Genomic DNA, 18,963 nt, shown 5'->3' with positions numbered 1-18,963 from the left:
CTCCGTCTGTCTCTCATTAATAAATAAATAAAATCTTTAAAAAAAGCAAAAATCTTCAGATTTCTTTTGGTTAGTGAGAACAGGTACTAATGTAGATCTTTCAAAAACATGACGTGGCATAATGTTAACTTTCAAAAAGTGGGTGATGCCTTTATATTGAGAAATAGCTAACAAAACAAAAAATTAAAAAGTTCTTCCTTGTAGAATAACAAAAAAAATCTATTAAACAATTCCTGGGCTAAAAGGAAAATAAAAACTGATATAAAAGGATTTCCAAAAAATGATGATAATGAAATCACTACATATCAACTATACAAGAGATATTTAAATCATGTCAGAGGAAAATTCATGCACAAATTACTTTTATTATTTAAACAGTAATGAAACTAAATAACTTCCTAGCTCAAAATATTAGAAAAAAAGTTACAAAATACACCAAAAGAAAGCAACAAGGAATTAATAAAGATAAAAAAAAATAATTTGTGAGAGAAAGAGTGAGAGATCACAGAGGCAGAGGGAGAGGGAAAAGCAGACTCGCTGCTAAGCAAAGAGCCTGATGTGGGGATTGATTCCAGAACCCCAGATCATGACCTTCCCCAGATCATGACCAGATGCTTAAAACTGAGCCACCCAGGCACCCTGGGTTTTTTTTTAGAATTAAACAATTAAAAAAAATCAAAATAGAATAACCAGATAATTTGATCAGGAAAATACTAGATGAAAGCTCACATATACCAAAAAATATATATACACCAAATATATATATATACACACAAATATATATATATACCATTAAAAATACAAAATTTAAAAATCATAAGATATGACTTTGTAGACCACTTACTCAAATAAATTCTGTCATACAATGAAATTGAACATTTTACAAGGAGATGCAGATTGCCATAAATGACCATTAGAGTAGGGAGGATAAAGAGATTCTATAGAAGAACTAGAGAAAGCTAATAAGGAACTAATAACACACACACATAGTAGGGCCATTTGATTGCACAGTAGACTTCTATTGAACCTTTAAAGTCTAGGTGGTCTCATTGATCAATAAATCATTCCAGAGTAAAGAAATGAAAGAAGACTTAATTCCTTTTGTGAAGCAGGTACAACATTGATACCTAGACTTGACAGAAAAGAAAAAAAAAAAAAAAAAAAGAAACAAGCCAATGACCGTCACTCATTTCATTAAAAAGAAAATAAATAAAATATTAGGAAACAAAAGCAGATACTACACTAAGAAAACAGTACATTATAACCAAATGAAACAATTTCTGGAATGCAAGGTTGGTTCAGTGTTTAGAAACCCGCTTAAGGCCATATGAGCACATAAAAGGGAAAAATCATAATGATTATTTCCATAAATGTTCGAACACTCTTCGACAAAAATTAAATACTTTTCTGATTAAAAACAACACTTTAAAATAGAAATTGATTTTTAATTTAATTTGAATTTTAAGATGATAAAATATATAATTTAGTTCTCAAGATGTTATTTTACTTGCTATAAAAATACTAGAGGCACTTCCACTAAAATCAGGAAAAAAGGCAAAGAAGACCACTAACTATACAACTATCCAGTATTATGCTAGGAAATTAGTTAATGAAATCAGACAAGAGAAATCAATTTAAAGAACTTCTAAAGAAGAGATAAAATTTTCTCTGGAATACCCTAGGGCAGAAGTCGGCAAATTTTTCTGTAAACAGGTAGATAGTATTTTAGTTTTGTGGGTCATTCAGTCTCTGTTGCAACTATTCAACCCTGCCATTGTAGCCAAAAAGCAGCCAAAGACAGTAATAAATGAATGAGTGTGACTGTGTTCCAATAAAACTTTATTTATAAAGAAAGGGTTTGGACCATGGGCTACAGTGTGTCAACCACTGTGCTTAGACAGTTAATAATAAAATGAACTCAAATAATGAGAGCATTCTGTAAGATAGCTCCATATAGAATTAATATCTAAAATTTAATAGTGTTCATAGAGACAATTAATTGAGGGACATAATGGCAGGAAAAAAACCATATATAACATCAACAAAGAAGATGAAATACTTAGGAATGACCTGAACAAAAATGCACAAAATCCACATTAAGGAAACTTTACTCTTCAAAGTGAAAAATCTACACTTCAACAAAGAGTCCTATAATTTCACTGTGGTTATGGAGGATGTTAAGGGAAGCTGGATAAAGGGTATATGGGAAATCTCTCTATTTTTGCAACTTTTCCATAAGTCTGGTGCTACTATAAAAGTTAGGTGATCCCTGGATGGCTCAGTGGTTTAGCGCCTGCCTTTGGCCCAGGACGTGATCTTGGAGTCCCGGGATCAAATCCCTCGTTGGGCTCCCTGTGTGGAGCCTGTTTCTCCCTCTGCCTATGTCTCTGCCTCTCTCTCTCTCTCTCTCTCTCTCTGTCTCTATGAATAATAAATAAGTCTTTAAAAAAAGTTTAAAAAATGTTTTTAAAAAGTTAAGATCCTGACGTAGAAAATAAATCATGGATATTTATTAAGTTTTAAGCTTCTATGCTTTTTATTTTGGATTTTTACAGTCTTTTAATAGAAAATTACATTTTGCAAACTGCAAGTGTTTTTTTGCAATGTTGGTGTGATTTCATATACCTGAAAGCCAGATTACTTCCAGATGAATTTTGTACATTTCAAGTAGATATTAAGTCAACAAGAAGAGAAAATTCAGCACAAAAAATCTACTTTTTCACGAACTTTGTATGTCAGAATGCTGTTCCATTTTAGCTCCTGGGCAAGGGCATAATTAATATGAAATAATTCATATTGAGTTTCTAAAAGCAGTCATCTGAAGTACTGAAAAAAGCCAATAGAGTTTTATGAAATCATTGGTTTCTCAAAAATCATTTTTGATTCAGTAGCCAAATTGTTATTATTAAGATGTTTCTGATTCTTATTTAAAAGGGAGAACTGCTTATGCATTCTATTGCACAAAGTTCATAAAACTGTGCTATGAGTATATGTTTATCCTGCTATGTGACCTAAGCCTTAGCCACAGCCACAGCCACAGACAAATCACTAAAACATAAAACTGCTAGTCATTAAAATAATGAATTATATCAGACTCACATGCGGGAGAGGTATTTGTTTGTCATTTCCTTACCATTTACCTGAAAGCTCAAAGATGCAATAAATCCTACAAATCTAGCAAGAACAGCCATGCCTGAAATATGATGCAAAGAGCAATGCTGTTTGGATTCTTACCAAGTTCAAAACACTGTTTTCTGAAACCACCTTAGTGCGTTTATAAAAACATTTGTGGGAAAACCATATTTAAGAGTACAAAAGGATCCATCAACCCCTTGTTGCACAAGGAAGGACAATTTTGTCTTTATCTTATGAGGCCTTCTCAGAGAATGTGACAGTTTTGAACTCTTTTGCTCTTTTAAATGTTCTCTTTCCTTTCTTTCTTTCTTTTTTTTCAATAACTCATTTAATTTCCCTCACAACTCTTGCTGATTCTTCTGTTTCTTTATAGGTACTTCCTGTACATTGCTTCTCCCTGAAAGATCAGGTTCAAGTAGGATCCTGTTCATTCTGCTTTCATCCTCACAATCTCTCATGTATAGCTATGACTTCAGTTACCAAATATTATGACACTATGTCTAACCTGCATCTCTATCCTGAGCTTTAGACACGACTAAATCCAATAACTGGTCGCCATCAGCACATGAACATACCATGGGAACCTCAGTGTCCACCCAACTGTAACCGAATTCACCATCCATTCCATAAGAAATGTTTGTTGGGTGTCTACCCTGAGCCTTGGACTGTGTTAGGTACTATAATGATGAACAAGTTGATTTCATTCCTCTCCTAGTCAAGTTCCTTCTTCCTTCACTAGTACTGTACCTATATCCCCCATGTCAGTAAGTGGTGGTACCATTATCTATCTAGTTGCCAAAGTCAGAAACCTAAATATGCATATGATATCAAAGCAACATACTGTACATCTTACACTCACATAATGTGACACATCAAATTTATTCAATTAAAAAAAAGAATCCTAAATATTATCCATCACTACTCCTTCTTCTTTAGAACTCATGTTTAATCATTCACCGGGTTTTATTCATTCTTCCCCTTTATATCTCTTTAATCTGTCAATTTCTTTATTTTTTATTATATTATATTCCACTGGCTTAGTTTAAGCCACCTTCACCTCTGGCCTACAATGATCCCTTAACATGATCCTCTGTCTCATGTTATACTTAAAACCTTGTAACTTTCAGTCAACTTTCAAACAAAAAGTAAATGTATTAGCATGATGCAAAGGCCTGAATTGTAATTGCCTATTTACATATCAATGCCACACCCTCCAAGCTTCTAATTGCAGGTGAGAGTTTAAAGTGAGTTATTCCCCATTTAGGGGCCACTTGTTCTCAACTTAAAGCAAATTAAATAGCATGATTAATTTGATGCAAAAGTAACATAGAAACAAGGAATTCATCTGTAGATGAGTACAGATACTAGACAGTCTGACTTTAATTTTCTATTTACGTATTATCATTTTAAATTGTTATTAATCGAACCCACTGCTACATGAACATTTACCCAGTACTTATTACATAAGTACTTTACACATATTAATTAACACAGTCATCACAACAATCCAATGAGATAGGTATCCTTACCATTCCCATTTTATATATGTTGTAACCAAGACATCAAGTAGTTTAATAATTTGCCAAAGGAAACATAGTTGGTAAGTGATAAGACTGGCATCCAAGCAATGGTTCCAGAATCTACGCTTTTTTAAAAGATTTATTTATTTATTTATTTGAGGGGGGAGAGGCAGAGGGAGAGAGAGAATCTCAAGCAGACTGCATGCTGACTGCGGGAAGCTGATGCAGGGCTCCATCTCAGGACCCTGCGATCATCACCGGAACTGAAACCAAGAATCAGATGCTTAACTGACTGAGCCACCCAGGCGCCCCAGAATAAAAGGGGATTGTGAAAGGTATTAAACAAGAACTTTAATTTTGTAATGATACGTATTTATCATATAGACTATATAGAAACATATAAAGAAGAAAATAAGAAGTGATCCCAAATCCTGTCTTTCAGAAATAATGATCATTGATAATTAATGTAAATGATTCTGGACATTTCTTTATGCCTAAAGCTAAACAGGATGGATAGACAGAGAAAATGAATGCATAGATGATAAACAGATAAGAGAAGGTTGTATACAGTATCTACTGATTCATTTATGTGAAAGAGGATAACTCACTTATCTTGTATTTGTTTTATTTTTATCAGATAGTTGTATTGTTAAATTATTATCATTAGTATCTATAAAATAGTATGATTCCTCCAATGATAACTCCTCCATTATTTCCTTAGTTTAATATTTAAAGAAACTCAATGGTCTCTACTGATACATTTTAGCCATATTTTGCTGTTGTATTTATTTATTCATGATAGACATAGAAAGAGACAGAGAGGCAGACACAGGAGAAGGCAGAAGCAGGCTCCATGCCGGAAGCCTGACATGGGACTCAATCCCAGGACTCCAGGATCGTGCCCTGGGCCAAAGGCAGGCACTAAACCGCTGAGCCACCCAGGGATCCCTAGTTTGCTGTTTTAAAATACTTTAATTTCTTGATTGACTTTCTGTAATTGGCAATTTTTTTCAAGAAGATCTAGTACTATGTTTACCGAATCCTTGCATGATTGAGAATGTGCTACTACCTTCACACTTGAAGAACAACTGGGCTGGATGTGAAATTCTTGGGTAATATTTTTTTTCTACCTCACAATGTTAATCTGTGGGATTTGATCCTTTAATTAATGTTTTTTGACCTTAAAAGAAGTTGTGGAGGAATATGAAGGCATTTTGTCCTCATGGTTTGTTCTTTTGCCTAGATATATTTGTTTTTTCCTTTACTTTTGAGATACAAGTAGATTTATCAGGATGCATTACTGTAGGCTATTCTGTATCAATATTACTAAGGTCTTGTTGGGTCTTTTGGTCTACAGAATCACATAAAATTTTTTTCTATTGTTATCTTTAATTAAGATCATATTCCACTGGTTCTAGCCTCTTCTTAAGGAATATCCATTATGTTTAAGTTGGGTCTCCTTGGGTTCCATATTTACCAATTTCCCTATTGTAATATTAATATATTCTTCATTTCATTTTACATTTCCTATATACCACTTGCCTGATGGTGTTTTTGGTTGTGTCTATCACACTTCTTTTGCATCTATTCAGACTTTAAGTTCAATAATTTTTTTATTTCTCTTCTGAGCTCTGACAACTAGTTTGTCATAACAACTTAAGTTGTCTTATAAAGTCTTTTTGTAAAATTTTATGTAATTTCTTTTGGCTCCTTTATTATGAGGGAGTATACTGTCTTAATAGCCTTGTGATTGTAGGGAAATTTTTTGTCTGAATCTATCTGTTTCTTTTTATGATGGAATTACCTCAAAATCCTACAAAAATCTGCTATTCTCTTTGCCTTGTGAACACATCTCTTTCATTCAGTTTTGAGCATTCAAACAGTCAATCTGGCTTACTCCAAATCTCTAAAAATTTATAGCTTCATTGTGTTGCAATCCAGCAGTCATAGTCTCTAGTATTCTTTTCACTCCAAGGGGTCTCCAACAGTCTGCTTGGGCTAGAAGACTGCTGTAGACAATATAAAATAACATGTACATATGACTTTTCGTTAGGCTCCACTTCTGGTGTTTTACGTGCAAAACTAGGTCTCTGATGGGAAATTCCTCACTTCTTCCAAGGCCTATTTACTCCCCTAGTCTCTGTTATGAAGAAAAAAAAAGGTTGGCTATACATTTCATGACCATGACACTTATTTGGGGGGAAATCTCGAGATATGAAGCAGCATGTGTTAGCTGTCAACATATTACACACAGGTCAGTAATTTACCTACATTTTTCAGGTGTGTTTTACATTTAAGATTTGGAACTGTGGCATTTCCTTGTTTGAGAGGACATACCGTTTTCCTACTTCTCTTCTTTTTTTGTAGTTTTCATATTAACCAGAAGTCAAATGTTGCATAAAGCTATTCAAACTAGTACTGTATATTTACAAATAATGTTTGTTTATAGCCATTTCATTATCTACTCTAACATAGTAAAATTACTTGTCTGTCTCCTCAACTCAGTCAGAAAGTCCTTGAGGCTTGCTGTTTATTACTGAGTTGTTCTTTCATTACATTTTGTTGCTTCAAAACCTATGTTAAGATTCAGAATAAGAAAACTATATGGGGTCCCCAAGTGGCTCAGTCGGTTAAGCCTTAGATTGAGTCCTGCATTGGGCTCCCTCTCAGCAGGGAGCTTCCTTCTCCCTCTTCCTCTGCCTGTTGTTCCCTCTGCTTGTGTTCTCTCTGTCAAATAAATAAATCTTAATTAAAAAAAAATGTAGCTGTTTTCTCTGGCTTTTCCTTGAATGGGTTCAACTGAAAAATCAATATAACAATTTGCCTAATATAGTTATATTAAAAAGAGTTTGAAGGCCTGTTGTAAAAGTAATGTAATGATGACATTTAAAAGTAATTTTTACAGGTCAACTAGATAACCTGGTAATGACTTATGTGGAAATCATTAAATCAGAGATACAGAATAGAAGGAGGGGCTTTGCAATAATGAATTCTAACCTATATGAATGGAATTCAATATATTTGTTATTTATTCTTGGAGCAGAACAGAAAACCCAGAAATAAATCCATACTTATGTGGTCAATTAGTTTTTGACAAAAGAGGAAAGAATATGCAATGGGAAAAGACAGTCTTTTCAACAAATGGTGTTGGGAAAACTGGACAGTTACATGCAAAAGAATGATACTGGACCACTTTCTTATACTATACATAAAAGTAAGCTCAAAATGGATGAAAGACCTAAATGTGAGACCTGAAACCATAAAAATCCTTTAAGAGGGACGTCTGGGTGGCTCAGCGGTTGAGCAGTCTGCCTTTGGCTCAGGGTGTGATCTCAGAGTCCTGTGATTGAATCCCACATCGGGCTTCTGGCATGGAGCCTGCTTCTCCCTCTGCCTGTGTCTCTGCCTCTCCCTCTCTCTCTGTGTGTGTATCTCTCATGAATAAATAAATAAAATATTTTTAAAAATCCTTGAAGAGTGTGCAGGCAGTAATTTCTGACACCGGCCATAGCAAAATCTTTCTAAGTATGTCTCCTGAGGCAAGGAGAACAAAAGCAAAAATAAACTATTGGGACTTAATAAAAATAAAAAGCTTTTGCATAGCAAAGGAACCAATCAACAAAACTAAAAGGCAACCACCCTAATGGGAGAAGATATTTGCAAATGACAGATCCACAATAAAAGGTTAGTATTCAAAATATATAAAGAACTTATACAACTCAACAGCCAAAAAAAATAATAACCCAATTTAAAAATAGGCAGAAGACATGAACAGACATTTCTTCAAAGAAGACATACAGATGGCCAACAAACACATGAAAACATGCTCAACATCACTTGGCATCAAGGAAATACAAATCAAAACCACAATGAGATATCACCTCACACCTGTCAGAATGGCTAAAATCAGTAACATGTGAAACAACAGGTGCTGGCAAGGATGTGGAGACAGGAACCCTCTTGCAGTGTTGGTGCGAATGCAAACTGGTGCAACTCTGCAGTATGGAGGTTCCTCAAAAAGTTAAAAATAGAGCTAACCCTATGATCCTGGAATCACACTACTGAGTATTTACTTCTAAAATACAGAAACACTAATTCAAAGTGATACATGAACCTTTATGTTTATTGCATTTACAATAGCCAAACTACTGGAAGAAGCCCAAGTGTACACACACACACACACACACCCCGATACACACAATGGAATATTATTTAGCCATAAAAAGAATACAATTTTTACCATTTGCAATGACATGGATGGAGCTAAAGCATATAATGCTAAGTGAAATTAGAGAAAGACAAATATCATATTCTCACTCATGTAGAATTTAAGAAACGAAACAAATAATAAAGGAAAAAATACAGAGAGAGACAAACCAAGAAACAGACTCTTCACTATAGGGAAAAATTGATGGTTACTATATACATATATACATTATACACTCTACTTTCAAGATGAAGCTTGAGAGGTAGAAAGGGGCCAGGAGGCAAATGCTTTGAATACCAGGGTAAGGAACTTAGGTTGGGTTTTCAAAGCTTGAGAGGGCATTGATAGTTCTTTAGGCCAAGAAAACAACCCTATCAGACCTACAGTTTGGAAGAATAAATTTCAGTGCCATGCAGGGAGGTGTGGAAGGGGAGAGATGTGAGATGAGACCAAATAGGACCTGCTTCAATTGTCCAGGTAACAGATGCCAGAACCTCAACTAAAGGCAGAGAGCAGGAGGATACATTCAAAACAAGTTCAGAGGCAGCTGGTGTCATTGGCAGATGTGAGAGACAAAAAGTAAGCAAGAGCCAAAGATCAAAAGAAATACACAAACCCAATACTGACAAGTGTTTATCATGTGCTACTGAACACCATGTGTTTTTCCGAAAGAGAAATACAATAGAAAACTGTTTTATAAGCCCTTCTTTCCTTGAAGTTATCATGAGTACAGCTAGTGTTCCTTGGTGCCTGAAATCCCTGAGCCTAAGGTTCCAGAAGCCAAATCCAAAAAGAATTATAGAGGCTTTAGTACTTTTATTCCAGATATGCAGTGAGATGAGACTCACATTAACAGTGTTTCAGGGCTGTCTTAGAATTGCAGGCTTCCCATGAAGGAAGAGGACCTTCATGAACACAAATGAATCACAAAAGCCAGGAAAGTGAGAAGGAAGAGGGCACTACCAGAGACGACTGGCATAGGGTAAAAGCTTCTGGTACCAAATGGTAAAATAGATAGGAAATAATACATTTCCACAGGGTTTTATGTATGGCCCCAAAGTATGATGCTCTGTATACGTCCACGGGAATGGTGCTCCCTAGAGTTGTGCAGGATATATCCTTACACAGCAGCCCTGGGTGCCTGGTCATACATACTGAAGAGCTGAATGAAGGAGTGAATCAGAATGAAATGATATGGGAGATACATAGGAGAGTCATATGATTAAAAGATTATAGGTGTGACTCATGGATCCAATCAACCATCTTAATAAACACTGCTCTCCTGGACTGAAGTGGACAGAAAAAGATGAAATGAAGGAAGGTTGTCAGATCTCTGGGATTATATAGGATAGGCCAATAGAGCTAACCAATTGCCAAATAACTTGGTGTTCTTTCATACATAGCCAGGATTCATGGGTCTAGGAATCAGGGAATGGAAATGACTCACTATTACCCCTAGTGACTGATCCACTAGCAAATTTTTTGCTTCCTGTTCCTGTGACCTTATACTTTGCTGGTTTGGAGGTCTTTGTCCCACAGGGAGGAATGCTTCCACTAGGAGACACAACAGTGGTTACACTGAATTGAAAGTTAAACCTGCCTCCCAGGCACTCTGGCCTCCCCGTGCCTCTAAATCAATAAGCAATGGAGGGAGTTACTGTGTTGGCTGGGGTGACTGATCCCAATTATCAAGGGACTGCTACTCCACAATGGAGGTAAAGAAGACTATATCTGGAAAACAGGAGATCCCTCAGGGCATCTCTTAAGTATTACCATGCCCTGTGATTAAGGTAGATGGAAAACTATAACAACCCACTCTAGGCAGGAATACTAATGGCCCAGACCTTCAGGAATGAAGGTTTGGGTTACCCCACCAGGTAAAGAACCACAACCAGCTAAAGTGCTTGCTGAAAGCCAAGGGAATATGGAATGGGTCATGAAAGAAGGTAGTTGTAAATACAAGCTATGACCACATGGCCGGTTACAGAATAAGTACTGTGATTGTCACAAATACTCCTTATTTTGTTATGGATTATGTGTGTGTGTGTGTGTGTGTGTGTGTGTTTCTTTTCTTCCCTCTTATCCTCTTATCATGTAAATGAGACATTAACTTTCTATCATAGTTTTTAAGTATGATGAACTTTACATCAGTGTATTTATAGAATATCAAGGAAAAGAATAAACATCATCCAAGAACTTTGCTTCCTCTTCTAAGAAAAGGGCTAAGTGCATTTTCAGTGGTACACTGGATAGTTGTATAGTGGTAGGCAGGAATATGGCCTTGTTATTATCTTTCTATGGAGATTAAGTATGGTTTAAGGAGATGCATGAGTGGGTACCAAGTTGACAAGGGGTGGATATGTGATGGTTAATGTTGATGTGTCAACTTAGCTGGGTTAAGGGATGCCCAGATACTTGATCAAAAAAAATTTTTTTGAGAGAGAGAGAGAGAGAGAGAGAGAGCATACATGCCAGCAGGGGGACCAGAGCAAGAGGGAGAATCTCAAGCAGGACCCATACTCAACATAGAGCCTGATGTGGGACTTGATCTCACAACCCTGAGATCATGACCTGAGCTGAGATCAAGAGTCAAGTGCTCAACTAACTGCGCCACCCAGGCGCCCCTGCTCAAACATTGTTTTGCATATTTCTGTGAAGGTGTTTTCTGGGATGAGATTGATACTTAAATTGGTGGACTTTGAGTATAGCAGATAATCCTCCATGACTTAGTGGGCCTCATCCAATCAGAAGGCCTTAGTAGAAAAAAAGGCTGACTTCCTCTGAGCAAGAAGGAATTCTGCCAGCAAACTGCTTTTGACCTCAAAATGCCGCTCTTTCCTGAGTCTCCAGCCTGCAGCCTTGGGTCTTGCCAAGCCTCCGCAATCACCTGAACCAATTCCTTAAATCTATCCCCCCTACTCCTCCCACCTTTCTCATCCTGTTGGTTCTGGTTCTCCGGATAACCCTCATACAATATTTGGCCCATATGGATTCTTGCCTTTCTGCGCGCACACACACACACACACACACACACACACACACACACAATCATATTTCATGTAAATATATTTACATTTAATTTATACACAAATATGTTTATATTTTTAAATATATATTTATGTATGTATATATAATCTCTATATAATCTTGCTATTTTTCTTACGTTGTACAACATTTAAGTCTTTTCTTCCTAATTAGACAAAAATTTGCTTAAGGAACAAGATCACAGCTTAAAATTCTTTGTCTCTTTCCCTTGTTAGTTCACAGCTAACTTGTTAGGTGCTTAAAATATGTTTGCTGAATTGAATTGAGAAACAAGGATATTGTGAGAATGCTACCTAGAACTACCTAGGGTCTCAGTTAGATAGATGGATAATTCTTCCTTAGGAAGCAGAGAAAAATTTTGTTGATTATATGAAGGTTTCCAGGTGGGATATTAATTACTGGGAATGTTAAGTCCTCCCAATATGCCCAGCCTCAGCCCTCCAGCTCATCCAAAGGAACAATGTGGCTCTGTAACTCATGACTGATAATCTTGTGGTTATTTATAAGTAAATCCATTTTACTTTTTCACCATTTATGCACGCCAATTCTAAGTGATGACACTATTCTATTATGACCTGAGCATTTCCCCTAACACTCTCAAATAAAATCTTTCAGTTGTGAAGCTACTTACATCATACTTTCAGGTTCTACTGCACAAGCACCAACTGCTTTTGTGACATTGACAAGAAGAGTTTGGTTTATTCCAACAAGGAGGTTTACGAGTGGTTGAAGGCCACCACATTTCCGGACAAGGACACGGTTTTCATATTCCTGACAACATTCTCCCAATGCACCAACCACATTCACAAGTACTTCTTCAGGCTGGTCAGTTAAAAGTCCCACCAAAGTTTCAATGGCCTCGTATTCTCGAAACCTAAGTTCATCACAAGAAAAAGAGATAGGGCGAGGGAAAGAGAGGAACGATATTACTTTTGGTATAAAATCAGCTGATAATATTAATAGCACAAAATTGCCAAATGCCAACCATATGCTCACTCAGTCCTTACAAAAACCCTATGATGCAAGTATGACCACAATCCCCATTCTCAGAAAGCTCATTTGAAGCTTGGTACACAGCGATGCTGGCATCCATATCTAGCCATCTGCACCTTTAATCACTATACTATACAGTCTCTAAGACAACTACAACTTCTTCCAAATGACAGTGTCAGCAGTTCTACTATTCTACAAGTGTTTTTCCCATGTCACAGAGACTATTTTACATGAACAAAGCAAAAATAAATCTATCTTCTGTTAAGTAAGATGTGAATTTCTTGTTAAATCATCACACTGAGGGGCACTTGGGTGGCTCAGCTGATTGAGCATCTGACTCTCGATTTCAGTGCAGGTCATGATCTCAACACTCAGAGATCAAGCCCCCAAGTTGGGCTCCATGCTCAGTGGGGAGTCTGCTTGAGATTCTCTCTCTCCCTCTCACCCTCTCCCCACACATGCATACTTTCTCTCTCTCTCTCTCTCTCTCAGGTAAATATATAATCTTAAAAAAAAATAATCACATTGATACAAAGAAGGGTTGCCTCAGAATATCCATCATAGGGCATAAGAACTCTAAAAGTATATGAAGAGATAAATTTGAAGATTAAAATAAATCAGTTTACAAGTATTTTAAAATTCAATGAAATAATTTGAAAATGACTACTCTTTAACTGGTTAACTGGCATCCAGCTGACTCAATTATCTTTAAAAAAGGAAAAAGAATGGAACCACTTCCATCTCTAAAGATTCAGTGGGAAATTCAACCCCTCACCATCACATCAACCCTTTCTCTACAAGAAATCAGAGATACTTATAATTTAAACAGCTGCCCCCCAAAAAAAGAACCCAACACACAGACTATGTCAGCAAGTCCTTTAGTGAGGCACAGAAAACCATTGCCAGGTGGTGGGATGGGAAGTAGAAGTCTTTCATTTCTAAAAATACCTTGATTCTGCCAAATTGGTCTAGAAGGTACATGTATAAAAACTATAGGAGTTATATTAGGACCGATTCTTTATTAAAATAACATTATGGGAATGTAGTTTAATGGCCATAAATTTTAGGCATCCATACTTTTATTTAGAAACATTTATATATTGGGGCACCTGGATAGCTCAGTTGGTTAAGTGCCAGCCTTTGCCTCAGGTCATAATCTTAGCATCCTGGGATCAAACCCCATGTTGGACTCCCCACTCAGTGGAGAGTCTACTTCTCCCTCTTCCTCTTTCCCTCACCTTACTCATGCTCTCTCTCTCTCTCTCTAATAAATAAAATCTTTTTAAAAATTTACATATTAATAAGAGAAGATGTTAGTTGAAGGACTCACTATACACAATGTAGTTTCAGTGAGTTAAGAATACAGCTATTCCTCAATGGCCATGTTTTTATTATAGAATATTGAAAGGCTTCTCTTACTTGGTCGCATTCTCTTTGCTGATGGAACATTTCCATATTGCCCCAGTGACAGCAGCCAACCGTTCTTTATTGTCAGTGTTATTGAGCAGACTGGCCAGGGGTTTAAGTCCTCCATGCAGTCTAACCAGGTCACGGGTTTCCTTATCCTCAGCACACTACACAAAAAGTCAAATCAGAGGCTGTCAGTGATGACGGCATATCAAGCTTCCAGTGATTGCTAAAGAGGCTGACATTCTGGTGGCTACAAAACTTCTTTTCAGAGAGTATCATTTTCTGAAGGGGCCTCCAAGTAAAATATAATTCTCCTTTATATTGGCAGTTATCTGACAGTGTCTCTCTTCCCTTACAGGATTTTGGCAATGTCTAGAACTTTCTACATGCTTGGAAATTCTTCCAAGCTGTTCTGAGGTAGTGTGGGCTTCCATGAAGACAGAAAGAGAGGTTGGTAAGAAATCTAGAATACCACATGCATGGACAGAGAATTTCTGCAGTCATGCAATCCCCAGTCTCGGGAAAGTATAGAAAAGATAGCTGAGTGATAAAGCTTTAGCCTGATCTTCAATGCTTCTGCCCCCAAATCTAAGAGATGAGCATTTCCCTAATAGAGTTCCTATGCTCTGAACAGTTAGTTATATCAACAGCAAATGGCATTATATTCAGATATATTTGTCCAGAAGTTTGTGTCATCCTTTGAGATAAGTATTATGTTTATCCATGTTCATGTCATCTTTTGAAGTAAATATGTACTGCATAGATGTTCCCAGCTTATCATGATTCCCAGGTTTGAGAGAAAAAAGATGCTAAATTTGGTGCATATATATGTTATCATCCTAGGCATACAGTTGGTTGTGAGGCCACATGATACAGATGCATGTCATGCATCATCTGTGAGGGCCACTAGAAGAAATCCTCACAGTAAATGCACACAAGGCACCTGCCATTTTATCTTCTATTTATGATTTTCAGTTTTTTACATTGCAACTTCTAAAAACTTAATCACTATTTCTAACCAATCCTTCATAATTACTCATATGAGGCATGTATGCCAGTCAAGGCTATATATATCCTTGTTATGAGTTGTGTTTCCTTAAAACTGATATATGTCAAAGTCCTAACCCCTGTACCTCAGAATGTAACCATATTTGAAGATAAAATCTTTAAAGAGGTAATTAAGGTTAAAAAAGGTCACTGAAGTGGGCTCTAACCCAATATGATTGGTATCCTTAGAAGAAAATATTAGGACACAGAGGAAGGAACATGTGGAGACATGTGAACATGAAGATGACCATCTACAAGCCAAGGAGAGAGTCTCCAGAAGGAAGCAATGCTATCAACACCTTGATCTCAAACTTGTAACCTCCAGAACTATAAGGAAATAAATTTCTGTTATTTAAGACACCCAGTGTATGGTATTTTGTTATGGCAGCCCTTGCAAACTAATACAATTCTCTACTGACATGAACCCCTTTCTCTAACTCTGTCATTTTGGCATACTGTCACTGTGCACATTTTAAAATGTATTCCTCTAGGAAATCAGCTCTGATTTCTCTGATAGGTAGAAGCTGGAATGGCCAGTAAGCAGCCATCTACTAATTTGTCAAGGCTACCTTTTCTTCCCTTTTCTGATGTACTATGAAATGCATAACTCACAAAAAGCTAATGAAGATTAAAATAATAAAAAGATACAACAGGAATACACACACATACACAAGCACACACTCATTCATCATCCATCTGTCTTGGCAGAAGATAAATTTCCCAAGATCAGTATGTTTGAACAGGGTACTTGAAAAGCAATATAAAGGCACCATGCATATATTTAGCTATTTTACACTAAGTAACTTGTTTTAGGAGACAAAGATATATAAGTACCTTCTAGAAATGTACATAATCAAGATATGTTGGAGCAGGCTTCTCTCTCTCACATACACAGGCATCTATCATTAGCACAGTGATGCAGACCTGTGTGTGCAGAAAAATCCCTGGGGATTCTTGCTAAAAATGCAGATTCCTGAGTCATAGCCCCAGAGAATGAAACTTCATATTTAGAAATGCCACCTTAACTATATGAAGAACACCACAACTTTGCTGGGGAGTCCACCATACCTGGTAGATGGCCATGGCACACTGTTCCTGTAGTTGTTCATTCTCACTATTTAGGTTCTTGACTAGATTTTCAATTATCCTTTCTGCTTTGATTGCAGCTCGGTAGTTTTCCTAAGAATACAAATTTAAATATTTTTTTAAAGATTTTATTTATTTATTCATGAGAGACACAGAGAAAGAGAGTCAGAGACACTGGCAGAAGGAAAAATAGGCTCCATGCAGGGAGCCTCACATGGGACTTGATCCCAGGATTCCAGGATCACACCCTGGGCCAAAGGCAGGTGCTAAACCGCTGAGCCATCCAGGGATCCCTTAAATTTAAATATTTACATGTGTAATGCATGAATATAAATATCTATTTACATTTACTAATAAGTATGCCAAACAAACTTTCTTAAAAAACACTAAAGTCCAAGATTAACACAACTGTATAAGAGAATTTAGTCAACATTTTAAAAAATACATCACACAGGTAACCATTTAATTAATGTTCTATTAGTTTCATCTTCTCTAAAGAACTGCTGACTTCTCAAAAAAAATCCTTAGCAGTCACAATAATCTTAAAAATTATTATTCAACTAAAAAAAAGTTAATGCAAATGAAAACAAGGGAAGCAGAGCTGGCTTGAGTACCTCTGATGCACATTCTTGCAATGTCCCCACCACTGGAATTAGCATGTTTTCATGAGAAGTCTTCAGTAAGTGAGCCAACAAAGGAATGCCGCCGGCTTGACGAATGGCTTCTTTATTTGCATTACTCTTACTACAGCTCCATAATGCCAGTGCCCCACAGCGAGCTACTTCCACGTCTCTGGCATCATACAGACTTGATTGAGCTGGTTTTGCTGAACTCTGTGCACAGTCCAGTAAAGCGACCTACAAAAACAGATAAATACAATGTATGTGGGAATCTTTAAAATAAAACAACATTTCCCACAACAGTTACAGGGCTGCTACCAAGCTAACTTCCATCAAAAATAAGAATACTTCTACGAATTAATTTTCATACTACACAGAAATAGTCAGTGAAAGCAAAGAAACAGAACCCTTCAAAATATACCTTCCTCCAGATCTGGGAGCCTTTACATTTCCTTCCTACAAGAAATTTAATCTCACCAAGATTGTATTAATATTAATATGGCTGTTACATTTATATTAACAAGATTTGTATACTATATCTGCAGCCCGGGTTCTTACAATCCTTCCCTGCATGGATGCATTCTTTCTGCTTGCTCAGAATTCTTAACTTCTGCCCAGGTTTCTACCAGGTGTGCCTCTTTCGAGATCTATCTCCATCTAAGTGCCCAAACCCCACTGTGGTCAATGGCCTCCTGCCTGCTCTTCTTTTAACCTCCATTCCCTTGCTCTGATGTCATGACAAGCCCACTGTTCCATCTCTGTACTGAGTGATCTCCCTCTCTTCCCATTTTAGTGAGGGACTCTTATCTGTATGTCATCTACCCTCATATTGTTAGCAAACCAAAAATGGATTACCAATCCTGATCTTTCTCAGATGTGTTCTCAACCTAGTAATTACAAGTCTATTAATGGTTGATCTATTACTCTTCTTTCCCATTCCTAACTTAGCTATCATGTAAGATTATATTAAAATGTGTAGCATTATCTTGACCAAGTAATTGCAATTCAGGTACCAAATTCTAAGTCCCCGAATGTGATATATAAGACTCTCATAAAAGAAATTTACTAAAATTTATAGTTTTAAGTTACATTACTCATTTATTCTATACATTATTCATAATTCCAGTAGACAGCCACATCAGCCTAATGTATTACTTCATTACTTAAGCAGAACACTGATAATCATACTAATAATTACCTTTCCCCAACATTTTATTATGAAAAATTTTCAAACATACACAATGGCTGAAAGAGTTGTACAGTGATTATACAGCAAAAAATGTATACATTCCCTAGATTCTATAATTAACATTATCACATTTGTTTTATCTCATAGCTAACCATCTATTTATCCATCTATGCAGCCATAAATCTATCTTATTTTTGAAGCAAATAATTACACTCTATTGTGATCTACAGATTACAAGTGACATCAGACGGTCCCCAATTTATGATGGTTCAACTTATTTTTCAACTTTACTATGGTGTGAAAGTGATATGCATTCAGTAGAAATCCTATTTGGAATTTTATCTGAGCTAGTAATATGTATGTTACATTCTTGTGATGCTGGGCAGTGGCAGCAAGCCTCAGCTCTGTCAGCCACAACATCACAAGGGTAAGCAACTGATATGGTTACAACCATTTTGTTCCCAATCTGTAGCCATTGTGTTTTCACTTTCTGTACAGATTCAGTAAATTACAAGAGATATCAATGCTTTATTATAAAATAGGCTTTGTGTTAGATAATTTTGCCCAACTAGAGGCTAAGTATTTTGAGCATGTTTAAGGTAGGCAAGGCTAATCTGTGATATTCAGTATGTTAGCTGTATTAAATGCATTTCAACTTAAATGCATTTCAACTTACGGTATTTTCAACTTACAATGGGTTTATCTGGACAT

At 36.4% G+C, this 18,963-nt stretch overlaps 1 protein-coding gene across 18 annotated transcripts in view; it reads right to left on the bottom strand.

The window, feature by feature from the left end:
- Positions 1–18,963, bottom strand: part of ODAD2 (outer dynein arm docking complex subunit 2) — a 349,216-nt gene that overhangs the window by 167,048 nt on the left and 163,205 nt on the right. For all 18 annotated transcript variants that reach the window (XR_004813733.2, XR_004813734.2, XM_049096769.1 and 15 more), the window contains 4 exons: positions 17,058–17,300; positions 16,426–16,536; positions 14,320–14,474; positions 12,539–12,781 (listed from right to left, as the gene is read on the bottom strand). Coding sequence is in view for 16 of the 18 variants with exons in the window: in XM_049096769.1 (XP_048952726.1) it covers positions 12,539–12,781; positions 14,320–14,474; positions 16,426–16,536; positions 17,058–17,300 (752 nt within the window). In the remaining 2 variants the exon portion in view is untranslated. The remainder of the gene's footprint in view (positions 1–12,538; positions 12,782–14,319; positions 14,475–16,425; positions 16,537–17,057; positions 17,301–18,963) is intronic.

The sequence above is a fragment of the Canis lupus genome, chromosome 2 (assembly GCF_003254725.2).
Source record: "Canis lupus dingo isolate Sandy chromosome 2, ASM325472v2, whole genome shotgun sequence".
NCBI classification, from domain to species: domain Eukaryota; kingdom Metazoa; phylum Chordata; class Mammalia; order Carnivora; family Canidae; genus Canis; species Canis lupus.
The sequence above is the reverse complement of the archived record's forward strand: the minus strand, read 5'-3'. Positions and strand labels throughout refer to the sequence as shown.